This window comes from Antechinus flavipes, chromosome 3 (genome assembly GCF_016432865.1).
Source record: "Antechinus flavipes isolate AdamAnt ecotype Samford, QLD, Australia chromosome 3, AdamAnt_v2, whole genome shotgun sequence".
NCBI classification, from domain to species: Eukaryota; Metazoa; Chordata; class Mammalia; order Dasyuromorphia; family Dasyuridae; genus Antechinus; species Antechinus flavipes.
Genome location: NC_067400.1, coordinates 361246287 through 361274076, shown reverse-complemented (window position 1 = coordinate 361274076; position 27790 = coordinate 361246287). Strand labels below are relative to the sequence as shown.

The 27790-nt window shown below is 36.5% G+C and overlaps 1 protein-coding gene and 1 long non-coding RNA gene across 2 annotated transcripts in view; both read left to right on the top strand.

Annotated features, from left to right (window-relative positions):
- The window catches only part of MCM6 (minichromosome maintenance complex component 6), a 39259-nt gene extending 24379 nt beyond the window's left edge, over positions 1-14880 (top strand). The window contains exons 10-17 of the mRNA XM_051985800.1: positions 696-803; positions 1394-1549; positions 2165-2293; positions 4812-4973; positions 6509-6644; positions 7064-7219; positions 9664-9803; positions 14360-14880. Of these exons, the coding sequence (XP_051841760.1) occupies positions 696-803; positions 1394-1549; positions 2165-2293; positions 4812-4973; positions 6509-6644; positions 7064-7219; positions 9664-9803; positions 14360-14476 (1104 nt within the window). The 3' untranslated portion in view covers positions 14477-14880. The remainder of the gene's footprint in view (positions 1-695; positions 804-1393; positions 1550-2164; positions 2294-4811; positions 4974-6508; positions 6645-7063; positions 7220-9663; positions 9804-14359) is intronic.
- The window catches only part of LOC127554361 (uncharacterized), a 245347-nt gene that overhangs the window by 53190 nt on the left and 164367 nt on the right, over positions 1-27790 (top strand). The gene's annotated exons all lie outside the window — the stretch shown is intronic.

The following is a 27790-nucleotide window of genomic DNA, read 5'->3' as shown; positions in this document are numbered from 1 at the left end:
GTAGGCTGTAGGGTATGTTATTACATTATTCTCCATCATGCTTACTTAAACTTCTCTCCCCAGGAACCCCAGATTTGGGCAAAGAGTAAAGAAACCATTGTAGCATTCTGAGATGTGTACTAGGACATCTAGTTGTGAGTTAAGAAGGGACCATTAAGTAACTTATGACTTAGGGATTGAACCAAACAGGGAGCAAATTAAAGATTTAAGGTAAAAAAAAATCTGTCTCTACAGTAACTGGATGTGTCTTTTATATACAACTCACATTTATGTGAAATTAGCTGTTTATGTGGAAACTAGTTCAGCTCAAGCATCATCTTTAATAAATAATAATTAGCATTTGTATATTGCTTTAAGATTTTCTCATTTCATCCTCACAATAACCCTGGGAGATAATTACTATTATTATCCTTATTTTACAGATGAGGAAACTAGGGCAAAGAGTTGCTTGCCCAGAGTGACGTAGCTAATAAGTATCTGAGGCAGGATTTGAATACAGGTTTTCCTGACTCCAAGTCCAGTGTTTCTAGAGGGCAGAGAATGTAGTAGGCACTTAACAAAGAAATGCTTATTGATTAATAAAATGAGAACTTTCTTTGTCATGTTGGTAAAACCTTGTACTTTTGGTAAGTTGGTCCTGTTTCTTTGAAGCTTGTAATCAGACCACCCATTCTTGATTCTCCATTTACTTTCAGGGTGTATGTTGTATTGATGAGTTTGATAAAATGGATATGAGGGATCAGGTTGCCATTCATGAAGCAATGGAACAGCAAACAATCTCCATTACCAAAGCTGGAGTTAAGGTATGTCATAGTTCTAGCTTGCCATTTAGAATATTTCCAGAAAGAGGCAATGGGGGGCCCCTGAAATAAAGTAATATTTCATAAGAATTGAGAACACTGTCTTTTATCACTAGAAATTACTGGTTTTCTTGGGGTATTGTGGAGTTTTGTGGGTTTGACACTCACTAATACGGAAAGGTTGGGCACAATATTGGGATTGTTTGTAGATCAAAAATAACCTTCCTTCCAAGGTGATCTGTTCTGCAAGAAAGCATGCACTAGAGAGTTTTTACTCTTGAGATTCTGTAGACATCTAGGGTAACTTCTCCATTTACACACTCACACTCTCTCTCTCTCTCTCTCTCTCTCTCTCTTTCTCTCTCCTCTTCCTTGGTTGTCTGGGGCTCCAAGTATTTCAGACAGATTCTCAGCATCTCCTTTATCCTTTTCTAATTCTGACCCTGGATTCGCATCCCAGATACATGCTATTTAAAAATGGACAAATGTGGTTAAAAGGAAGTGTCACCTTTTTTGTTGCCGTTTTGTATCAAAGAAGGGGAATGAATGAGTTGGGTTTCTCCATTCTAATTTTTTTTCTGTTTTGTGGCCAGGCGACTTTGAATGCCAGAACGTCCATTCTGGCTGCAGCAAACCCAGTGAGTGGACGCTATGACAGGTCAAAATCATTGAAGCAAAACATAAATCTCTCAGCTCCCATCATGTCGCGATTTGATCTCTTCTTTATTCTTGTGGATGAGTGTAATGAGGTAACTGGGAGCTGTTGTTCTCCCCCTCCTTTTTTGTTTTCCCTTTGAAAAAATGAGTGAAACAAGACTGGAAGTTAACACTGATGAACAGCTAACATACATATGTGCAGTGACCTTTCATATCAGGAAGTGGGCAGGAAATGTGTTAGACAGCTGAAGTAAAAATTGTTTGAGTTTTAACCTTAAGTGGAACTGGAGGTGAGAATTACACTGGACTGAGCTACTATCCAAAGCCTACAAAGCATTTCAGATCCTCCCCACCCCCATTTATTTATTTATTTACTTATTGTTAAGTTTGATAGGCCAAATTTGGGAGAGGGCAGGGTGAACCTGCAAAATGTGTGGGTAGAAATTTAGTTTAAATTGGGTACATTTTTCTCCTGTTCCCAATGTTTTATTTACATCTAGAATCAGCATTTAGCTTTTTCCGTGCTCAGTTTCTGAAAATCCACATTATATTGTTGTTAAACAAAACATTGCCTTAAAAGGATGAAGGGGTGTTTTTTTTTAGAAAAGAACCAAGTGAAAGTCTCTTATTATCTCTGGCAGCTGGGTGTAGAAGTTACGGGCAGACAGCAAGCAACTAATCAAAAAAGCATCTTTGGTTTGACTTAGGTCACAGATTATGCCATTGCCAGGCGGATAGTGGATCTGCATTCAAGAATAGAGGAATCCATTGATCGCGTCTATTCCCTTGATGACATTAGAAGGTATCTGCTCTTTGCAAGGCAATTTAAGCCTAAGGTAATTTGACCTTCTTTGCCATTCTATTATATGTACAAGGTGGTACTTAAGGCAGGAGCATTACACAAAATGTCAAGGGAAATGAATTCTGCTGGCTTTAAAAGTTTGCTGTTATAATGTAAGACATATTTGAATTTAGGAAAAGAACAGAGTCAAACATAACTAATCAGGTACACATGTCCAGCCTCCACTTACCAATTAAATGGTTATTTGGGTCCTCCAGCTACCTAACATTTGAACTTTCTGTGGCTATCAGAGGGGAAGTAAGAAAGTTAAATTAATTCATATTTATATATTTTGGATAATGATAATAGCTGAGACATCTCAGTGTAATAGAGAACCAACATAAGTCTGGAAGACCCGGGTTTCAATCTCATTTCTTGAACTTGCATATGTGGCCTAGGGCAATTGGTTTTAATTTTTTAACTCGCAGGGTGTCAGTTTGCTCTGCTCATAATGAAAGTTCTGTATACTAAAAAACTTTATATGGGATGACAGATCTGAATCCCTCTCCCTGTCAACATAGTTGATATTTCCATGTCACTACACAGTTTACAGAGCGCTTTATTTCATTTCATTTGAGCATCATAACAACCCTATGATGTAGGTAGTGAGTATATTCCCTTATTATAGATGGAGAAACTAAGTTTCCAACTTGCTCAAGTTCATATAGCCAACGAAGAGAGGTACTCAGGTTGGTACTGATATTTTCTGAGTTTACACCCACAGTTCTTTTCCCAGTACTGCAGTCTACTATACAATCTGCTATAGGCCATACCTCTAAACTTTTTGAAAGAAAAATTATAGTTATACACTAAAAAAAACCATACTTTATAAACTACACTCAAATTTAATATAAACCAGATTTATCAGGGAGAAAATTCAGCTTATATTTGGCTGTTAGGTAGACTCTGGCTTAAAAAAAAAAAGGATATGAGAGAGTACAGTTTGAAACTAATCAGAAATATTCAGAATGTCATGTTTTTATGAATGTAACTTCTTGGATCATTTATAGCAAATTAGAAAAGTCTTTTGTTTTTTTACTCTTATTCCTAAAAATTCTTTGAAATGTATTGGGGGAGGGAATGAAAATAAGTAAACAAAGTGTATTGGGGGCAGCTACATGGGGCAGTAGAGCACTAGCCCTGGAATCAGGAGGACCTGAGTTCAAATGCAGCCTCAAAGACTTGACACTTACTAGCTGTGTGACCCTGGGCAAGTCACTTACTGCTGATTGTCTAGCCAAATAAATGAATAAAATATATTGGTTCATTTCCTTTAGATTAGTATTATTAAAATAATTAAATCATTCTGATGTATGGTAATAGTTGTGCAGGCCATCTTTCTGAATTTCAATTATATTTTTATAGTATATTGTTAGTGCTGTTAACATAGGAGGTTGACCTGAATCTGTACTCATGTCAGGGCAGCTCTTAGAAGTTTGTGGTTTGTTTGAGGGAGGAGAAGGGAAGAATGGATTGTTTCATTGATAAATTCAGAAAAATGATCTTATTTTCTTGTCATTTTATTATTTTATCTTAAAAATGAGAGACCTCCCCCTCAAAACAAACACAATGCCATTAGATTTTAACTTATAGAGAGCTGGTTGTATTGATTAAAATGCTATTTTGAGATTAGATTAGATTCTAATTATCCATACTTGTCTGATTATCCATGGCATTCAAGTTGATTTTTAAATGCTTAGGCAGAATGAGACTATGTGGAAATAAATATTATTTGCAAAAGTTTTCAGAGAAGTGATAGTCCATCCAGAATATCCTCCAGAGCTGAATACTCTGTGACCTTGACATAGCTCACTTAATATTGCTGAGTTATTTGATCTGAAAAATCGAGATAATTCTTAACCTTCCATTCTTTTTTCTTCCTTTGCATAATTCAGGAAGTAGAGTTTTCTAAAATCATTAGCATTTATATTTGCAGTTACCACTTAATCCTTCCAAAGATAACATGAGTTAATGAACTACTTCTCAAGGATTCTTTGAGTATTAATGCATTTAATGAGCTTTGACATCGCCATGCCTCAGCAAGCCATATATCTTGTAGAAACAATCCTTTGGCTTAAAATGAGCCCACCTTCTGTATGTTAAACTTGATGGACATTTCATTTTATTATTATTATTATTATAGGTTTTTATTGACAAAACATATGCATGGGTAGTTTTTCAACATTGACCCTTGCAAAACCTTCTGTTCCCACTTTTCCTCTCCTTCCCCTGACCCCCTTCCCTAGATGGCAGGTAGTCCAATACAGGAACATTTCATTTTCTAAGAGCACTGTAAAGTCACAAGTTTTCCTGGGCACGGAGGTTTTGTAAGGAACTTTAATATGGCAGTCCAGTGACATTGCCATTGAAGCATTTACTCTCGGCCCAGTTATCGAAATGCCTCCAGGCTCTTAAGGCACATTACCAAACAAGACGTGTTACCTGTCCGACCCCAGTCCTCCTTGTAAACAGAGGCCTCTACAATTCTCTTCCCCCCGGGTGTCTCGGAACAGATCTCCAAAGAGTCAGAAGACTTCATCGTGGAGCAGTACAAGCGCCTGCGCCAGAGGGACGGCTCCGGGGTGACCAAGTCCTCCTGGAGGATCACCGTGCGGCAGCTGGAGAGCATGATCCGGCTCTCGGAGGCCATGGCCCGCATGCATTGCTGTGATGAGGTCTGGCTGAGAAGGGAGGGCCAGAGGCGGCTCTATAGGGAGGCAGATGATGGGCTTTATCATTGTGGGGGGCAGCTGTGGGGCAGGATCTCCTAAGCTACCCATCATTGAGCACTTAAAAGCTTACACGAAGTGGAGGAGATAAAGCGAGCGAGAGTGAGTGGCAGAAAAGGTCCCGGCAAGAAGGGGCTCCCTCACCTGGAGTTCTTTCTCTAAGTTACCCGCCCAGTCCCCACAGTTGTGTAAATGGTTACTAAGCACCTGCAGGGATCTGGGTGCTGTGCCACGAGCTGAGCATTGGCCTTTCTGCAAGTAGCTTTGAGTAATCAGGGAGGGGGGAGGAGCGTGCAAAAAACTACAAGCACAAGGGGCTTGGGAGGTGACCAGCAGGAGGAAAGTGCTAGGAGCGGAATGGGATAGACTTCCTGGAGAAGGAAATGAAGAGGGAGGATGCCAGTGAAGAGTCTTGTTTGGGGAGCAGGGGGAGGCTGGAACTCAGAGTAGAGTGGTGGTGGAAGGTGGGAGAAAGGTTGTAGAGGGGGCAGATTGGGGAGGGCTTTAAGCACTAAGCAGAGGATTTCCTGTTTGGTCTTGGAGGCACTTTTTTGTGTGGAGGGTGGTGACATGGTCAGGGCTGAAAGATCATTCTGACTGTTGAGGAGAACATGAGCTGGAGTGGGGAGAGAATTGAAGCAGGGATCCAAGTAGCTGGCCATTGTCCCAATCCCAGTGTGAGGTGGTCAGGTCCTATGCAGGGGGACAACTTTTTCAGAGGAGAGGAGGTCTATATATGAGAGAATGCAAAAGTAAAAATCAACAGACCTTAGCTGTAGATTGGATTGGGGGTGGGGAGTGGGGGTAGAAATAACAAGGGACAAAATTAACATTTAGGTGGGGTGTATTGGAGACTGGGAGGATAATAGCGCCCTTGACAGTAATGGGGAAGGGAGAGAGATTGGGGGAGAAAGAATGAATACAGTTTGACATGTATTGAGTTTAAAATATCCATAGGATGTCCAGATTGAGGTGTCCAATAAGAAGTTGGAGACAGAAGACTGAAGATCCCCAGAGAGGTTAGGGGTAGTTAAGTAGATCTGAGAATATTCAGTATAGAGCTAATAATTGAATCCATGGCAGCTGATGAGATTTCCAAGTGAAATAATATAAGAGGGAGAAATAATATAAATAAAAAAGAGGGCCCATTCATAAGGCTAGGTAATGTGTTCTAGACCTGAGCTTACTCTTACAATCCTCATCTGTTTGATATATCAGGTCTTCTACAATCTTGCACTCCATCCTCAGTATATGCTGGGCAATTATCCATATATGTTATATGTAGTAATATGTATGGAAACATGGGACTAAATTCACCTACATCCAAACAGTAAAGATATAGTACTCTGTGTAATTAATAGTACTGAGTTTCTCAGTGCCAAAATCCTTAAAATTAGAATTGATGGAAAACAGCTTAGATGCATTCTGCTTGGTGAGTCAACTCCAATGAACATCAGCTTTAATTCTCTCCCTCTGTTCAGGTACAACCTAAACATGTGAAGGAAGCATTCAGGTTATTGAATAAATCTATCATTAGAGTAGAGACACCAGATATCAATTTGGATCAAGAGGAAGAGCCCCTAATGGAAGTAGAAGAAGGTCCAGATGGCATCAATGGTGAGTTTTGGCACATCTGAGCCTATTTGAGTTAAAGAGACCCAAAAAGCTTCCTAAAAGTTTTTCAGAAAAACATGTTGGGCAAAAAGTCATTTCAATAGAGAAACATGGGATAAGAGAAGAAAAATATGCCAAAATTTTGTGCATTATTTGTATAGGCTTGTTTTTATTTAGGGAAGTGCTTTATAAATCTCAACTTTGTATAGAAACACATGCTATTAATATTATTATTATTAACAACATATATGAAACTTGGAAAAATGTTTAAAATCTAAATCTTTGTTAGTTACTCCTGGCAAGGAGGTATTTACAAGTTAAATTTCAGTTTCTCTTTGAGCAATCCTCTCCTCATACTCATACAAGTTGGGTAACTGTATATGGCCACCAAACTATTTACTAGGTTTGACTTTTTAAATTAGGTCAAGCTGACGTCCCAGTTACTGTCAATGGAATCAATGGTCACAGTGAAGATGGGAACCAGGATGCAGCTCCCAAAGCCTCCTTGAGACTTGGCTTCTCTGAATACTGCCGCATCTCTAATCTCATTGTGTTACACCTTAGGAAGATGGAAGAAGGTAAGAATCTAGACTTAATACATATGTTTTCAGGCATTTGCACAAATTCTATTGAAATAGACTGACTCCCTCATCTTAACATTTGAGATCTTGTAAAGAATGAATTTGTGAAAATATCCAACTTGCCCAGCAAACTTTTTTTGGTATGGTCAAGAGAATATATTCAATTGCTTTTTTTATTGTTACTTATTTGGTATTTTTAACACTTTAAAATGGCATTTATTTGGAAGCTGAAAAACATGATTTTATTTTCTTCCTGAACACTCAGAATTATTGCTTCTAACAGTTGTTCTATGTGCTATATAAGCATTCACATTTTACAGGCCAAGAAATCAAGACCAGGGAATAAATGTCAACTATCCTAAGGCCATTTTGAGCTAGAAATAAAATGAATTCCTCATTTTAAGCATCCAAGTGTTTAATTCAGTATCAGGTTATCTTCCTTGTACACCCTACTGTTCTAATGGTTTCCCTGATTTGGAAGGAGCTCCAGAGACTAGTGTAAATTGTACTTGGAAAAGTTTTCTTGTTCATTTCTTTCAGAGATTGGAAAAAAAGAAATTGGGGTACAAGATAGATTTTTTAAAAATAACTCCTTAAAAATCAGTAGAGGGGTGGGTCTTAGGATAACTTTTGAGACTAATTTCCGACATGCATCCCAGCTGTGCACACTATCCACATGGGATCTGCTTTATTGTGAAGGACTAAGAAAGAGTGACTCCGAGCTGCTTGAGCACTTAGGAGTGGGAAGAGGGGGAAGGGGACAGACTAGCTGCCATTAGAACAAGCATCAAGATCTGTCTCTCTCCCTTGCTTCTTGTTTAGGAAAGAAGTGAATTCCCAATAATGAAGCTCATCAGTTCTTAATATAACTTGTTTTATAACATCTACAAAATGATTTATGCTTTCTTTCATATGACATGATCAGCTTCTGCCTCCTCCTTTGGCAAATAAGGAAACTGAGGTGTGAAGAGGTTGAAAGACAGGAAATGAGATCCAAGATTAGCTCTTAACTTCCAAGTCATAATGACTCTGTTTTCCAAAAAAATTGCATTGTATCATCTTCCCCCCCTTATGAAAAAGATACTGGTGAGGGGGCAGGTCAACTAATCAAGTAAAATATCAAATTTCCAACTATGTAGTGGGTGGTTCCTGCCCATAGTGGAATGTAGTTACTTGATATTCAAGACAAATGATTTCAGCTCATTGAAATGTCAGTTTAAAGTTTGTGTTCCACTTTATCCTAGAGTTCAGACAAAGACTAATGATTTAGCTTATCTATTTATTTCAGGAGGCATATCTATAACTGGTTTTCAAAGGGTCTATGGACTTTTAGGAATACCTGAAACCTTTTCAAGGAGTATACGATATCAAAAATTTTAATGTTAATAATATTAAGACATTTGCCTATTAAAATCCTCCCTCTTCCAAGTACATACTTTTGTGAAATCAGATTTTCTTCATATACTTCAATCAAAACAACATAGCACAAAAAATTGAATGCTGAAGTAGATATGAGAATCCAGCTGTCTAATAAGCCAAACGTTAACAATAGTTGCAAAAATATATAAAAACAATGCCAGTTGTCTCAATAAATTTTTGTTTTGGAAAATATAGTTAAAACATGCTTAAAGGGGTTTATTTTTTTGTGAATCAATAGATATTTTAAGTCTTTATCAGCTTTAATTACTAATATAATAAGTCAGTAGAAATATAAGAAGGTCTTTGGAATCATCAGTAATTTTTAGGAATATAAAGGAGTACTGCTATTAAAAAGCTTGAGACCCATTGATTTACAAATCCATTCTTGGACATCTGGAGCTTGGTGCTTAAGTTCACAAAGTTCAATGAGCAATGTTAAAATACTTTTAAATTTTGATCTGTGCAGCAACATCTTGAATTCTAACTTCAGCCTGGCTAGAAGTTACATTTTTCCCCTGGTGTTAATGTATGCTTGATCACTGGGGATCAGAGGTTCTCTGTTCCTTAAAACCTTGCTTTAACAAACTTCCCTTACTGCATACACATTTGTTCTTCTGAGTGGCTCTGCTTGCCACTCTGATACTTGATATCCTGCTTCTGTTTTCAGCTGAATTTGGTAGATACTCACTTCTCAGATTATAGAGTGGAGAAATTTTTCTGACAGAAAAACTTGTGTACGTTAAACTCTAATAATTTTAAGCAGCTCATTAAATGTAATCCTTGTTTTATTAGATTTTTCTCCTTTTAGCCTAAAGTAAGTTCTCTAACACAAGTAATATGACAGGTTATTTCAGACTCCTGCTGGTACAATATGAACTTTATTATAGCAGCTGTGCTTTCTGACAGGTTGGCAATAATCTAAACTGCACAGTGTATCTTCTTGTGTACATAAACCCAAGGAATTGGCATTGCATTTTGTAGAAGAATAATTTTACCCTTTAAAAATTTATTTCTCGTTGCAGAAGAGGATGAGTCAGCACTAAAGAAGAGCGAACTTGTTAATTGGTACTTGAAAGAAATAGAATCGGAAATAGACTCTGAAGAGGAACTTATAAATAAAAAGAGAATCATAGAGAAAGTCATTCATCGGCTCATACATTATGTATGTAAAGAATTTCATGTGCCCAGATCTTAATGGGGGGAGATTTTAACTTATTATTTTGTTGGTTTGGAACTTCATTGGTAAATGTTTATCAATTCTGTATTTAACACGGGAGTTTTAACAAAGAGTCAGATTCTTATGAATTCCAAGGCAAGTTGGGGCTTAGAGATCTATTAGGTAAACCAAAGACCTTAATTTCTTCTGATGGAAGAACACAGGCTTGCTTAAGGATTAAGTTCATGGAGGTAAATAATACCCCAGGGTCTCTGATCAAACTTCTGGTGTTTTTTGGTTGGCTTTGTTTAGCTTATTTTCTTATATTCAGATAATAAGGATAGATCTGGTTTCAGGATTAATTGTTGTTGTTGTTTCATTTCTTGTATCTATTGGTTATGATTGCTGTTAGAAAGGAGGACAGATTTGTATTAGGGAAACAGCAAACTGAAAATCAGAATTGAATAATAACAAATTATGGTGTGTTAATTTGTCTTAAACTAGGAGTGTGTGTGTGTGTGTTGAGTTGCCTTTTCACTAGTGAAGAATGAGTGTACACTCCATAACCAAATAAGCAGTTAAGTACCTCTGCTTAAGGCACTCTGAGAAGTACTAGGGGTATAAAATACAAAAAGAGAAAAGCCTTCCCTGCACTTAAGGAGCTTACAGTCTGGTGGAGAAGATAAAAACAAAAGGAAGCTGAAGGGGACAGAAGCCCTGGGAGGGGGAGGCATCCAACACAGAGCATGGGGCGTCAATCAGAGTCCCAGAATTGTTAAGCCAGGGGAGAAGTGAAGATCTCACAGACGGGGAGGTCATCTTGGTCATAATGGAACATGGTGGAGAAATCCCCAAGTGAGACTGCTGAGAATGAGGAGAGCCATTTGTGTAATCCTTGTGAGATTGTGATTAATTTTGGGGGGGCAGTTAAGTGGCACAATGGGCTGTGTTGAACCTGGAGTTGGGACGACAATAGTCGGGTGACCTCAGTCAAGTCATTTCATTTCTATCTGCATCAGTTTCTTCATTAGTAAAAATAGAGATAATAATAGTGTCTGCCTCCCAGAGTTGTTATGATAGCCAATTGAGATACATATTTAGGTATAAAGCACTTTGCAAACCTTAAAGTGCATATAAATGTTAAATTATTACTACTGTGTTTTAAGCAAATGTGCTAACTGGGGACAGTAGATCACAGGGCTAGCAATATATGGCCCTTGTCTATTTAAATGACATATTATTATATTCTTTCTATTATATGTTATCTGTTATTACAAGGTGTAATTGGCTAGGGCTTTTTGCCCCCAGATTTCCCAGTGATTTTAATGTTGATTTTTGGGATTGTTTTTATTCTCTGAATGCTATTGCACTGTTTCTTAATTTCTACTTCTCTTTAGACTTGGCTAAGGAAATTCTTCTTTTTAGTGGAAATTTTAAAATGACTTTGGAAAGTGTGGTACAGGCAGTGCTATCAAAAGAAAACATGGGCATGAAGCCATATGCCATTAAATAATCCAGATGGCATGGTTTTTACCTTTTTTTTTTTAAGCACAGGATGAAAATGTTTCCAAGTGAAACATGATAAAAATGATATTAAAAACTAGATTAGAGATGTGTGAGGAGGAATTTACCTAGTCACTTATTAAAAAGTCATCAAGAGTAATATTGAAATAAATCTGATAGAATTTTGAATGTCAGGAATTTGTGCCATTTTGTAAAATTTGAAAATTAGGATGGTATGGTCCATCTGCTTTGAAATAAATCATATCTTTAAAAGTTATCACCATATGGTATGGTGTGTTTATGGCTTACTATGCTAGTGCTATTCATTAAGTGCCTATTTATTAAGTTGGTGCCTAGTGTGATACAAGCAACTTCAGTAGAAACTGTCCCTATTTTTTAAGAGACTAATAAATCAGCTAACATTTAGTAAGGTCCTACTATGTGCCTGCACTGTGTTAAGTGCTAGAAATGGATAGTAGGACAAAAACCAGCTCCTGCTCTCTAAAACTTAAAAACCACTCTAAAAGCTCACAGTCTAATAGTGACAAACCACTATGTTTGTACAATAACTTTGTACAGGATAAACTGAGGGCAGTCTTAGAGGGAAGTGCTCAGCTTAGGGAGAACGGCTTCTTGGAGCCCCTGACTCCTTAGATGATACATGAGCAGAGCTGGGGGGCAGAGATGAGAGCAAGCCTACCATTTGGACATTGAGAACTATAGTGTCCTGGAGAGGAGTCGGAGCAGGGAGATTAGGATGGTGGGCCCACATGTTCATGTTTGACCCTGGGGGCAGGTAAGAGCCCTCAGTGTTTGTTGGACTGCGGGGAGGATGAGGACGCTTGGGCAGAAGATAGGTTAACTGATGGGGGAGAGGGAAGAAGGTCAGCACTAAGGAAGGAGGACAAGAGGCAGTCTGGCATGCAGGTAGGAGGCCAGGGTCAGAGAAAGGGACCAGGCTAGACATGATGGACCTTGGAAGCAGAGTGGACCTAGGGAAATGAGAAAGGGAGAGCATCCCAGGGAAGCTGGGAGTCTGTGGGATCCTCAGCAGTGCTAGGGGAATGTTTGGGCTCAAGGACAAGTGGACATCTTGAGTTGGAGATGTCTGCAGGACATCCAGCAGGACTGGAAAGTGGGGGCAGTGGATAGAGCACAGGGTCTGAGGTCAAAGGCAGCCTCAGATGCTCGATAGTATGACCTGGGCGACCTTGGACGGTAGAGAGGAATTGTAATTCCTCATGCGCTCTCCTATACCCCTCTGCCCCCGAAGACTAGAGATTGGGAGAAAGCTCAGAACTTGGTGAGCAGATCTGAAAGTCATCTTGATAAGTGAATTCCTGAGAGTTGATGGAGTCACCAAGAGAAGAAGTATGGGCCCAGGACAGAGCCTTATGGACTTCTCCACTGAGTGTGAGGTGGATGAAGATCCCATAAAGGATATTAGTGATGGCAGGGAAGGTGAGAACACAGGGTCAGAGAAGAGCACAGTTTCATTTTCTCCGTTTTTGTTCAGCAGGAGACATTCACAGCTGAGGCATCTTAGGAAAGATCAGCCATAGGACAAGGGGCAAGAGGCTCAACAGCAGAGGAACTCGTTTACAGAGAGTGGAGGTCCTGAGAGGACAGGGCTTGGGATTGTTAGGCAGAGGAAGCAAAGACATGACCACAGATGGGGATCATGTAGGCTTTGTGTGGAACACTTTTATGTGGCAGAAAGATGGAAAGGTATCTTTTTCTCTGTATATAGCTGTCATGGGGGTAGGAAATGAGGAAGTTGAAGAACTGGATTTTAGCTAGGACTTGAAGGAAGTCAGGAAGTGGAGGGAGAGCATTGTATTGCTAGCATAAGTAATAATTACATTTCCATCATACTTATTGTGTGCCAGGCACTGTACTAAGCCCTTTACACATGGCTTATTTGATCCATAACAACTCTAGGAGGTAGGTACTATTATTAAACCTATTTTACAGATGTGGAAACTAAGGCAAACAGATTAAGTGACTTGTCCAGCATCATATAGGGAGAAAATTGTTATGGGCCAGAACTCTGAACTTGAAACAAGGAACTAAGTCAGTGGAATTGATAAGACAATGGTTATCTAGTTTAGAATGTTTCGGTATGATTGATTTAATCTTACAACAAATAATGATTTCCTAGTGATATAATGATTTTTTATACTCAGTCTGGAGCATATAAGCAGGGACTGAAAGCCACAGAGGAGAAGCTTTTAGAGGGCAGAGAAGACAGGTGGGAGCTCAAGCTCTCAGAACCAAAGACAGACATTCATTCAATCTTCAGTCAGGCCATTGGTGGCAGGCTCGCCTCCTGCATTTCCCCACTGAGACCAAGGCCAGACTGAAAGGCTCTCCAGAAAGCTGCCCAGTCCCAGGAAGGAGATAATAAAGGATGTGGACTTTAACACCTGGCTGTCCTTGTGATTATGGAACTGAAACGAAGGCTGCCTCAAAGACCCCCAAGAAACTGAACCAGAGAACATTATAGAAAACGTCTGAGGCTAGATATAAACTCAGTGGTAACTGACCCAGCTGGTGCCCTGTGCACTTATCACTTAGATGCAGTCACTAGTGTATAAATTGTTAGGTAGATCTTGCACTGGATATTTTTGTTTAAATTTCCTTTACAGAAAGGAGGGCTCACTGAGGCAGAGGAAGTGATTAATATAAAGAGAAGAAGCATCATTAGAAATTTTAAATTAAAAAAAATCCTAAGTGGGGAGATAACTTCAGACAAACAAGCCAGGCCTGGTGGTAGACTCTGAGAGAGGATATCATGGTGTGAAAACGGGGTGCCATCTAAACAAGGATTTTACACATAAAGCATTTTGTTCTATGAAAGGGTCAATGCCTTTCTGAAAGGGGATTGAGCAAGAGAATTGGTAGTGTTGGAATGTATTGATTTCTTTTGAAGTGAAAAAGAGAACATGGCAGCTACTGATAAAGTGACAGGTGCAAGGCTGTTGAAGGGGATCACCATCTGCTTAGGTCTTGCACAATACTTCTGTTTTCTGAGACTTATTTGTCTGTCTGTTTTTCAGGATCACGTTCTAATTGAACTCACTCAAGCTGGATTGAAAGGTTCTTCAGAAGGAAGCGAGAGTTTTGAAGCAGACCCCTACCTGGTCGTTAACCCCAACTACTTGCTTGAAGATTAAAGGGGATTTTAAGTGACTTTATTTTTAATGTTTAATGATGGAAAACTGGGTGGAAAGTATAAATTAAACACAAGTCTAGTGTTTGAATGATGGTATATTCACAAATGCAGTAGGGAAGAGGGTCATTTTAAAGGCAAGAAAAGGAATATATGTTTCTGTCTCACTTTCCTTGAATTCACTTATGCTTACACCAGTTCTTGTCCAGTTCAGGCCAGATCCCAGCAACTATGTAGTCTCTGTAATCAGAGGAAGAACTTAAAACTATGTGTATTTTAATTCTTAATTCACAAGATAAAACATTGCATCAGTTTAATGAATTCTGTTCCTTTGTTTGAAAAAAGCAGCCTTTCTTGTTTGACACTGCTTTTAATTTTCAAATGAAAAATAAAATAATTTGTTCAAAAGCTCATTTGTATACAATTTATTCCTACCCAATTTTGATGATGTGATTATTGATCGTTTTTCTCATATTAGTGGGAGAGGGAAGATAATGACAGTAAGTTTTTTAATGGTTATGATCCTGTTCAATATTTTATCATGATATGGCAATGAACCCAAGTTTTAGAGAACTGCCTTTGGGACCTGAATCCTGCTGAAAGGGCTTCAAGGATGTTCATCAGAGGATCTGTTAGATTCAAAAAAACTCATCACCAGAGAATTGGCCACAAATTTTTTTGGTTTTGAAGGATTGTTTTTTTGTTATAGTGATTCATTTAAATTTATTAGAGTATAGAAAGGATCTCATCCTGGCATTTTACACACGGCAAGCTGGTTCAATATTAGGAAAACTATTAGCATAATTGACTATATCAATAACCAAACAAACAAAAACCATATGATCATCTCAATAGATGCAGAAAAAGCATTTGATAAAATCCAACATCCATTCCTAATAAAAACACTTGAGAACATAGGAATAAATGGACTTTTCCTTAAAATAGTCAGGAGCATATATTTAAAACCGTCAGTAAGCATCATATGCAATGGGGAAAAACTGGAACCTTTCCCAGTAAGATCTAGAGTGAAGCAAGGTTGTCCACTATCACCATTATTATTCAATATTGTATTAGAAACACTAGCCTCTGCAATAAGAGTCGAGAAATAGATTAAAGGAATTAGAGTAGGCAATGAGGAAACCAAACTATCACTCTTTGCAGATGATATGATGGTATACCTAGAGAACCCCAGAGATTCTACTAAAAAGCTATTAGAAATAATTCATAATTTTAGCAAAGTAGCAGGATACAAAATAAATCCCCACAAATCCTCAGCATTTTTATACATCACCAACAAAATCCAACAGGAAGAGATACAAAGAGAAATTCCATTCAAAATAACTGTTGATAGCATAAAATATTTGGGAATCTATCTACCAAAGGAAAGTCAGGAATTATATGAGCAAAATTACAAAAAAAAGTTTCCAAAAAAAATAAAGTCAGACTTAAATAATTGGAAAAATATTAAGTGCTCTTGGATAGGCCGAGCAAATATAATAAAGATGACAATACTCCCTAAACTAATCTATTTATTTAGTGCTATACCAATCAGACTTCCAAGAAACCATTTTAATGATCTAGAAAAAATAACAAAATTCATATGGAACAATAAAAAGTTGAGAATCTCAAGGGAATTAATGAAAAAAAATCAAATGAAGGTGGCCTAGCTGTACCTGATCTAAAATTATATTATAAAGCAGCAGTCACCAAAACCATTTGGTATTGGCTAAGAAATAGATTAGTTAATGAGTGGAAAAGGTTAGGTTCACAAGACAGAATAGTCAACTATAGCAATCTAGTGTTTGACAAACCCAAAGATCCTAACTTTTGGGATAAGAATTCATTATTTGATAAAAACTGCTGGGATAACTGGAAATTAAAATATGGCAGAAATTAGGCATGGACCCACACTTAACACCATATACCAAGATAAAATCAAAATGGGTCCATGACCTAGGCATAAAGAACGAGATTATAAATAAATTAGAGGAACATAGAATAGTTTATCTCAGACTTGTGAAGGAGAAAGAAATTTGTGACCAAAGATGAACTAGAGACCATTACTGATCACAAAATAGAAAATTTTGATTATATCAAATTTAAAAAGCCTTTGTACAAACAGAACTAATGCAAATAAGATTAGAAGGGAAGCAACAAACTGGGAAAACATCTTCACAGTTAAAGGTTCTGATAAAGGCCTCATTTCCAAAATATATAGAGAACTGACTCAAATTTATAAGAAATCAAGCCATTCTCCAATTGATAAATGGTCAAAGGATATGAACAGACAATTTTCAGATGATGAAGTTGAAACTATTACCACTCACATGAAAGAGTGTTCCAAATCACTATTGATCAGAGAAATGCAAATTAAGACAACTCTGAGATATCACTACACACCTGTCAGATTGGCTAAGATGACAGGAAAAAATAATGATGAATGTTGGAGGGGATGCGGGAAAACTGGGACACTAATGCATTGTTGGTGGAGTTGTGAACGAATCCAACCATTCTGGAGAGCAATCTGGAATTATGCCCAAAAAGTTATCAAACTGTGCATACCCTTTGATCCAGCAGTGCTACTACTGGGCTTATATCCCAAAGAAATACTGAAGAAGGGAAAGGGACCTGTATGTGCCAAAATGTTTTTGGCAGCCCTGTTTGTAGTGGCTAGAAACTGGAAATTGAATGGATGCCCATCAATTGGAGAATGGCCGGGTAAATTGTGGTATATAAATGTTATGGAATATTATTGTTCTGTAAGAAATGACCAGCAGGATGAATACAGAGAGGCTTGGAGAGACTTCATGAACTGATGCTAAGTGAAATGAGCAGAACCAGGAGATCATTATACACTTCGACAACGATATTGTATGAGGATTATTCTGAAGGAAGTAGATTTCTTTGATAAAGAGACCTAACTCAGTTTCAATTGATAAATGATGGACAAATCAGCTACATCCAAAGAAAGAACACTGGGAAATGAATGTGAACTATTTGCATTTTTGTTTTTCTTCCCGAGTTGTTTTTACCTTCTGAATCCAATTCTTCCTGTGCAACAAGAGAACTGTTCAGTTCTTCAAAATATATTGTATCTAGGATATACTGCAACATATCTAACATATATAGGACTGCTTGCCATCTAGAGGAGGGGGTGGAAGGAGGGAGGGGAAAAATCGGAACAGAAGCGAGTACAAGGGATAATGTAAAAAAATTACTCTGGCATGGATTCTGTCAATATAAAGTTATTATAAAATAAAATAAAATATATTTACACACAGGAAGCACTCAGTAAATGCTTTTTCATTCATTCAATCTGATGTGCATCGCAAATCCTTTATGTACTAGTGGAGAAATCAACATAATATTTAATCTGGAGACATTCAATAGGAAGAAGAATTGTTTTTAATGCTTGCTTTATTAGTCTTCTTGCTTGAAAATTAGAGAATACATTTCAAGGTCACTTTCACAAGAATTCTACACTCTTAACAGCTGACTAAATTAAGCCATTTAATATTTAAAAATTTTTTTCATCTTTTTATTGAATTCCTAAGGTTTAAAGATAATTGTTCTTGATTAGGTTTCAACTGTTCCATTTTAAGAGCAAACTTTGACATACTTTTTAAAGTAACAAAATGTCCTAAGATTGGAGCAGATTTTTAAAGAGTAAAAAGACTTCCTTACCAAACAGTGTAAACATGTCCTCAGGGAGATGGCCTCTGTGATACCAAATCTCCTAGAAAGATTAATATATTTAGAATTTGTATTAGAGTGTTAAAAAGATAACAGGAAATGATAATGACAAATGTCAGAGGGAATGAGAAAACTGCGACACTGATGCATTGTTGGTGGAACTGTGAATGGATCCAACCATTCTGGAGAGCAATTTGGAAGTATGCCCAAAAAGCTACCAAACTGTTCATACCCTTTCACTCAGCTGTGTTACTACTGGGCTTATATCCCAAAAAGATCTTAAAAGAGGGAAAGGGACCCACATGTGCAAAAATGTTTGTGGCAACCCTTTTTGTAGTGGCTAGAAACTGGAAATTGAATGAACATCCACCAATTGGAGAATAGCTGAGCAAATTATGGTATATGAATGTTATGGAATATTATTGTTTTGTAAGAAATGACCAGCAGGATGAATACAGAGAGGCTTAGAGAGACTTACATGAACTGATACTAAGTGAAGTGAGTAGAACCAGGAGATTATATTATACATGGCAACAACAAGACTATATGATGATCAATTCTGATGGATGTGGCTCTTTTCAATAATGAGATGATTCAGGCCAGGTCTGATGATCTTGTGATGAAAGCCATCCACACCCAGAAGAAGGCCTGTGGGAACTGAACGTGGATCACAACTTAGCATTTTCACTTTTTTGTTTGCTTGCTTTTCTTCTTCATTGTTTTCCTTTTTGATCTAGTTTTCCTTCTGCAGCATGCTAATCACAGAAATATGTATAGAAGAATTGTACATGTTTAACATATATTGGATTACTTGCCATCTAGGGGAGGAGGTGGGAGGGAAGGAGAAAAAAAATTGGAAGATAAGATTTTGCGACAGTGAATATTGAAAACTATCCATGCATATGTTTTTGGGGGAAAAAAAACTTAAAAAAAAGAATTTGAGCTCATGATCTATCTCAGAAGCACATAACTTATTCAGCCATGGCTATACTGAGAATAACATTCACTCGAATTTAATACTTGTTCGTGAAATGTGACTCAGACATGAAAAATAGGATGGTATGGATAGGAGAAGGAAAAGCAAAGACTTGCTGGAGTGTAGAAACATTTATATAGGAAGTAGTAGTATCAGTGCCTGCCTCCAGAAATTATTTTTCTGTATTTGTACGTGTGTTTTAATTCTCTGTGATTAGACTGTCTGGCTATATAGGTCCTTAAAGTCTTGTTTAATCCTATTGGAGTAAACTAAATCCCCACCTATTTCAGTGCTCATAGGGTGTTTGATCTTGGATGAAACTGGAGGAATTAGTTATTACAGAATTTATCAAACATTTGCAAGTGTATTGTATTCAGAGCATTATATAAGTGAATAAGTCATAGACATATCTTCAAAATTAGAGTATATCTGTGCAAATATAAATGTCATTTTACAAGTGTGACTCACTTGCTCCCTTATTATGAGATAGTAGTGGTTCAGAACTTGTGGCCACCAGCCATGGCCTGACAGAATGGAAGGGGAAACATTTTCCACCTCTTAGGAGGTAAATGAGGGGATGCATTTTTAGTTATGGGTGATATGTTGTTCTGCTTGGTTGAATTTATTATAAGGGAGTGATGGGACAGGATCAATGACTACTGGGTGATAAGAAATACAAGTTACCAATAAAGCTTTTTCTAAAGTTGACAAAATTTTTAATCAGGAGCTTTATTGTGTAACCACTTTTAAAAATAGGATGGATGGTTTGGTTGAAGAAAGTCTATTCTCTGAGTGAGTATGGGTGGCAGTCAAGGGAGGGAGGAGATTATCTTGAAAGGTTAAATTCCAAAGTGGAAGGTTAAGGGAAGAAGCAGTGGGGGTAGAAAGTACAGAGCTAGAGTCATGGACCAGAGAGAGTTTTTGCTTGATCTAGAAGTCAAGGGAAAATCTAGGAGAGCAATTAAGACCCTGCCCTCCATCATTCCAGTTAGGTTCTGGTTGGGTTGTGGGACACAACAATCAAAAGCCACTCAAAAATGTAATGGGCTGCCTTGGAAAATAATGAGTTTCCCCATATTGGAATTCTTCCTGCAAAAAGATCAACAGTTGAGTGGGTGATAGAAATTGTTATTTTTATATGTGTAAGTGAATAATGGCTTTTTAAGAATGCTTTAAGTTTTATAAAGCACTTTACAAATAATATCCAATTTTAACCTCACAACAACCCAGGAAAGTAGGTGTTATTACTATATCCATTTTATATTTGAGGAAACTGAGGCAGCCAGAAGTTGTGACTTGCTCACAGCTAGTTAGTGTGTAGGATACAGGAAGGGGGAAGGAATCACCAGATTTCAGAGTAAATGGAAGTTAGGAAGGTGTGGAAACACAGCAAAAAGAGAAGAGCACCAGGTTCTGGAGGGCTTTAACAGGATCTTAGATGATGAGGATTTTTGTGTGCATTAATGTCCCTTCCAATTCTAAGATTTTGTGATTACTGGTGACTAAAGTCTGGCAGTGTCTGCAGGGAACCAGGATTTGTTGCTTAAAGTGCTATTTTTGACAAAAGATGAAACTATGAATCACAGCAATATTTTTAAAACTGGGTTTTGTTATTTGGTCGGGGGAAGGGAATGGCAGAAATGAATGGCTTTTTAGCTGAAAATACTTTAGTGGTCTGTGCACCTAAGTCCAACCCCCGCCCCAACTTTCTCTATTAGGATCTGAAATTAAAACCTAGGTTTTGTGCTAGTGGTTGGGAATCAAGAGATCGCAAATGGCTTTCTAACTGTGATAATGTGGACTTCATTGGTGTCTTAAGCCATGAAAATGGTAGGAACATCTCCAATATTTGCCCCAATTCCTTGCTAGCCATGTGGCCGATATGTCCAAGTGGGACAGCTCAGAATGAGGGAGGAGACCCAAAAGAAGCTCACTGCTGCCCTGAGAAATAACGCAGAGTTATACGCTCTTTGGGGGCATGTGCACTTTTCTATGATTCTGTCTCTGAGAGGGCAAATGGTAGAACTGGTAAGAATTGCTGCCCTTCCAAGTCACCAGGGATTCCACGGCTGCTTTCTTTACACTCCTCTCCATGATTAATTTCCCTCTTTACTCCTAAGATCTAGCATTTGCTGTTCTGATCTCCCTCCTTGGGACAGTGTAGACAGAGAGCAGTTGGGACAGTGTAGACTCTGGAATAGGTTACAGGAGAGGTATACGGAGGAGATTATAATGTAAAACACTGTGTTGAGTGTGGAGGAGAAAAATGAACAGTGCAGAGAAGAGAAAGATCACTTCTAAGCAGGGAGATAAGGGAAGGCCTCCTAAGGAGAGCCAAAGGTGAGCAGGGAGAAATCTGGACTAGGTATAACAGGCAATTTTTGGTTTATTCCATTGTGTCAGTCATGTCCCATGTGGAATTGTCTTGGCAAGGGCACGAGGGTGATTTTTGCCATTTCCTTCTCCAGCTCATTTTATAAATGAGGAAACTGAGGCAAATGTTCTTCCTGTGTACATTATTATAATCATTGTGTATATTAATTTTTTCACTCTGTTTACTTTACCCTGCATCCATTCATGTGTTAATCATATTTGTAATTTCTCATAGTATAGTATAGTATAATAAAGTATAGTAATAATCCATACATTTATGTGCCATAATTTGCTTATCCATTTCCCAATCAATGGACATCCACTTTATTTCCAATTTTTTGCTATTGTAAAAAGAGCTGCCATAAATATTTTGGTGTATATGAGGATTTTCTTCTTACCAATGACCTTAGGGTATATGCCAAATAATGGAATTTTTATGTTAAAGGATGTGGACATTTCATTCGTTCATTCTTTATTTTTAAATTTTTGTATGTTTCTTTTTTCAAATTGCATGTAAAAACAAATTTTGAGTTGTTTTCGTTAAATTTTGAGTTTTAAGAACTTTGTTATAGATTGTAGATGTACAGTCATGTAAAATATATTTCCATATTAGTCATGTTGTGAAAGAAAATACTGAATCAAAGGGTATGCACAGTTTTATAGTCTCTTGTGCAGAGTTTCAAATTGCCCTGCATCATGGTGGGATCAGTTTACAACTCCACCAAAAATATATTATTGTCTCAATTTTTCCACATCCCCTTCAGTATTTGTCATTTTCCTTTTCTGTCACATTAACCAATCTGATAGGTGTGAGGTAGTACTTCAGAGTTGTTTTAATTTCATTTCTCTAATCAATAGTGATGTAGAGCATTTTTTTCATATGTCTAGAGAAAGCCTTGGTTTCTTCATCTGAAAACGGCCTGTACACATCCTTAACTATCAATTAAAGAATAACTTGCATTTTTATAAATTTGACTCATTTCTTATAAATTTCTATCAAATATTGTTTCTCAAAAAATTTGTTAATCAGCTTTTCTGCTTGCCTTCTAATTTTGATTATCTTTTTGTGCAAACTCTTTTTAAATTGATATAATCAAAATTATCTATTTTATATTTCATAATGTTCTCTAGCTCCTGTTTAGTCATTAATTCTTCCCTTTTCAATAGATCTGGCAGGTAAAGTATTCCTTGCTCTCTAATTTGTTTATGGTATCACCCTTTATGTCTAAACCATGGACCCATTTTGACCTCATCTTGGTACAAGGTATGAGATATTGGTCTATACCTGGTTTCTGTCATCCTATTGCCAGTTTTCTCAGTAATTTTTGCCAAATAATGAGTTCTTATCCCAGAACAGGGTCTTTGGGTTTATCAAACACATATGTGGTTACTTACCACTTAAGACACTTGCTCTGTGTCAGTGATCCAGCATTATTTGTTAACCAAAACCAAATAGTTTTGATGACTTTATAATGTAGTTTGAGATCTGGTCTGGCTTGTTTACCTTCCTTTGCATTTTTTTCATTAATTTCCTTGATATTCTGGTTTTTAAGCTTTTTATTTTTAAAACAGATGCATAGATAGTTTTCAACATTCACTCTTGTAAAACCTTGTGTTCCAAATTTTTTTTTCTCCCTCCCTTAGATGGCACGTAATCCAATATATGTTAAACATGTGCAATTCTTCTCTACATATTTCTATAATTATCATGCTGCACACAAAAAAAATCAGATAAAAATTTCTTAATATTCTTGATCTTTTATTCTTGCAGATAAATTTGTTATTTTTCTAGCTCCTTAAAATAATTTTTGGTTGTTTGATTGGTATGACACCAAATAAGTAAATTAATTAGAATTATAATTTTTATTATATTACCTCAGCCTACCCACGAGCAATGGATATTTTTCCAATTGTTTAGATCTTGGCAGGTAGACTCCCAAGTATTATATATAGTCTACAGTCATTTTAAATGGAATGTCTCTTTCTATCTCTTGTTGCTCCCCTGTATTGCTAATTTATAGTAATGATGACAATTTATGTATTTATGCATGAATGATATCATTCTTTATGTCTAAATCATGTACCCATTTTGACCTTATCTTTGTGTCTGGTATGAAATGTTAATCTGTTCTTAGTTTCTGCCTTCTGGTTTTCCCAGCATTTTCTGTCAAATAGTGACTTGTCCCCAAAATTTGGATCTTTGCATTTATCAAACACTAGATTATTGATGTCATTCACAACTATATATGTATATCTAATCTATCCCACAGGTCTGATAAAGATATTTTAGTTGCTTTATTTCTATAATTCCAAATGGTTTTCCAAAATGGCTACATTGATTCACAGTTCCACCCACAATGCACTTTCATCCCATAACCTTTTCAACATTGATTATTCATAGCTTTTGTCATATTTGCTATTTTACAAAAGTATATATATTTGCACAGAAGCTTTTCAGTTTCATGTAATCAAAATTATCTATTATATCTCTTGGAATTGCTACTAAACCTTGTTTGGCTAATAATATATCTCCTAACCAAAACTGTGAAAGGAACATCTACTTTTCTTCTTGTCCATCCTCATTCTCAAAGGGGACCTATAATAACATCACAAGGGTCATTTCTTGACTTGTAGGTTAATTGGATTTAAGTGAGCCAAAAGTTCCCCAAGTCACCAGCCTCATTCTGTCCTCCAGAATCATCAAAATTCAGGGACAGGACAGAAATCAAGATGACCATCAATGGCCCAGGATGCAGTGAGCGACTTCAACCTTTCTCAGTTAAGGTCTTTCCCAGGTCTCAGTTTGTCTGAAGCAATGTCCATTCAATGATTAAGGTCTAGGGAAGAATTGAGACAAAAGATGGCCTAATTTGTCATCACACAAATATCAGTCTGGGAGGAGAAAGACCCTCAAACTTCTGATCAGAACAGAAAACAATTGCTATTTACACTCAATCTAAGCCATCAAAATCTAAACAGAGTCATAGAGTCTTTGTGCCATAATAATCGTTTTCTGTTCCATTTCTCTTTAAAATTTTTAGGGTCACATATCCATTTAGAATGTTTTGTGCAATATGGTGTTTTAAGGTATTGGCCTAAGTCTAATTTCTAAAAGACTCTTTTCCAGTTTCCCCAGAAGTTTTTATCCAATCAGATCTTCTCTAGGTAATTAATATTTTTCTGTTTATCAAATACTGGGTTACCAAGTTTCATTGTTTCTGAACCTTCTTTTTCTAATCCATTCCATGGATCTACCTCTGTGCTTTTTACCATTGCTTTTTGTGACTTTTTGTGCTTTTGTGTCTGTTGCTTTTTAATATAGTTTGAGGTCTCCGATATTTCCCCTCTTCCTTATCACTGAATGGGAATTGCATCAATGAAACTGAGCCCTGGAAAAGGCTCCAGGTCTCCTGCTGTCTGGGGGCCTCTCCTGATCTATCCCAAGCTCTGGATTCAGAAAGCTCCTGAGCAGAGTGTAAGGCAGAGGACTTTGCACAGCTCACCCTCACTGAAATCCAGTTCACTTACAAATCATGGTATCATTTTCCTGAAGTCATGGTCCTCTGAAAACAAAGAACACATATCACTTTTCATTATTTTCCTTGATATTTTACAACTTTTCTTTTTTCCAAATAATTATTTCATCAAGTTCTTTAATTATCCTTTTGATATAGCATTAAATCCATATACATTGATTTTGGAAGGATTATTTTGTAGCCTGCAATTTTGCTAAAAATTATTATTAATTAAATTATTAAATCATAAAAATATAAATTGACTCAGTTTCCTGAGATTTTCTAATTGAACCATCATGTTCATTACCATTAGCAAATGAGGTAGTTTTATCTCTTCTTTGCCTGCCTTCATGCCTTTAATTTCTTCCTCTCGTCTTATAACTATTGCTAGTATTTATAAAACTATATCAAATAATAGTAGGAAGATAGGTTATCCTTGCTTTACTGTTGTATTTACTGGAACTATATCTCATATTTTCCAATACGCCTATCTTTTTCATTGGATAAGATTCTTGTCTGTGGTTTTAGATATTTAAAAAGTCCCCACTGTAATGATAATTTGTAATTCAATTTAATTACAATTTATTAAATTAATTAATTTAATAAAATTACAAATTACAATTGTAATGTAAACTAATGTTGTAACTTTGTCAAAGATTTTTTCTGTCTTGATTGAGATAATATAGTTTTAATATAACTAATTATGTTTATGTTGATCATTTATATAAGTTTAATCATCCTTGCTTCCCTGTTTCAAATACAACTTGGTCATGAGGAACAATTTCTTGGATGAATCTCTGTAGCCTGTTTGATAGAATTTTACTTAAAATTTTTGAATCAATATTCATTAATGATATTGGTCTATGGTTCTCCTGTGCTTTATCCTTCTTTGATTAGGTAATTGGACTATCTCAAAAAAAGAGTTTGGTAGAATGCTTTCTTTCTCAACTTTTGAGAATTATTTGTGTAGTATTGGTACTAGTTTTTAAAAATTTGATGCAATTCTCCAGTGAATCTATCACTACCAGTTCCCCTGCCTCCCTTTACTAATTCCTTTACAGATAGTTTTATTGCCTTGTCTGAGATTGAGTTAAAAGCTCTAACTGGTCTTCAGTTCTTAGGATATTTTTGAAGGCATTTCTATAATTCTTTTATGATCTCAGTTTTGTTAGTATGCCACAATGCATAATAGGTTCTGATAATAACTATTATTATTTTCTGGTTTTGATATGTTTTCACCTTGTTGGTTTGTGGTTTTGCTGATTTGACTTTCTGCTCTCTTTTTTTAAATCAAGTTGAGTAGAGATTTATACATTTTAATATTCTTTTTTAAAGAACCAGTTTTAGTTTATCATTTCTATAGTTTTTGTTTTTAGTTAATCTACTTTTCTAATTCTGAAAATTTCATCTTTTAAGCTTATTTTAGATTTATGTGATGAATTTCTAGTTTCAGAAATGTATATTTATGATAGTAATGATTTAGCATTAATATAGCACTTTAAGATTTGCAAAGCAGTTTACAAATATAACCTCCTCTGATCCTCATAATTACCTTGAGAGTTAGATGCTATTACTATCTCCATTCTACAGGAGAGAAAAGTGAAGCTAATAGAGGTTGTGATCTTCTCAGTCATACAGCTGAATTTTAATTTAAACTAGATTTTAATTCAGATTTTTCTGATTTAAAGTTCAGCATTCATCATACCACCTAGCTGTCTTCATTAAGCTGCATTCAGTTTGTTAATGTGCTCTTTTTATATTTTAAGTATATTTTTAGAAACATAATTTTCTTTTTGTTCTGAGGACTGCTTTAATCTCATCCCAGAAATTTGGGTATGTTGTTTCACTATTAATTTCCTCTTTTACATAATTATTCATTATTTCTTCGGAGATTTCTTCTTTTGTCCCTTTAATCGTTAGGATTTTATTATTATATCTCCATTTGGCTCTGTGTCTTTTGTTTTTGCTACATTAACTGATAATTCTTTTGTTGCATAATACTTATAAAGAATGTGCTTATCATTTCTGTCCTTTTATATTTATTTCACAAATGTTTGCTAAATAAACATGCCTCTCCCCAGGAAAATAAATGAATGAAAAATTAAGTTGTTGTTAGCCTATGGAAGTTGTTACAGTGTGGTCTAGCTTTTATTTTAGTTAATGAAGGAGGACAAGAAGGCTTTCTTATTATTCTTCCTCTTCCTTATGGGTGAAAAACTTATAGAAGTATTCAAGCAAAGGGAAAATTGGGTATGTTTTATTCTGTCCTAAATTTTTTTCCCTCCAACTTCGTCTACCATTCATCTGAAGCAACTTGACTGCTGTTTAGAAGAGTAAGGTCTGCAAACAGGCAGTAATTTATTTTTAGTTGATAAAGTATATCCAGTATTTTCTGAGCGCCCATGATGTATAAAGCATCATATTAGACACTGAGGAATAACAAAGACTTTCCATTGAATCAACTTTATAATTTAACTGGACAGAATATGTGAATATGAAAGACTACCCGTAGAAGGTAATATGTAATAAGGGTTGTCAAGGTATTTAATAAGCACTTACTATGTCCCAGATTCTGTGCTAAGGTCGTAAAAAATTAGAAGTAACAAAAAAAAATGATCCTTTTTGTCAAGGAGTTCAACCTTTTTAAAGGAGTGAGCTCAGTGTGAGCTGAGCTCAGTGTGAGTAAATCTAAAACTGTATTTTCCATTGCTCCTGGTGACCACAATGAGAAAGACCCAATAGGTGTTTTTTTTTTCTTTTA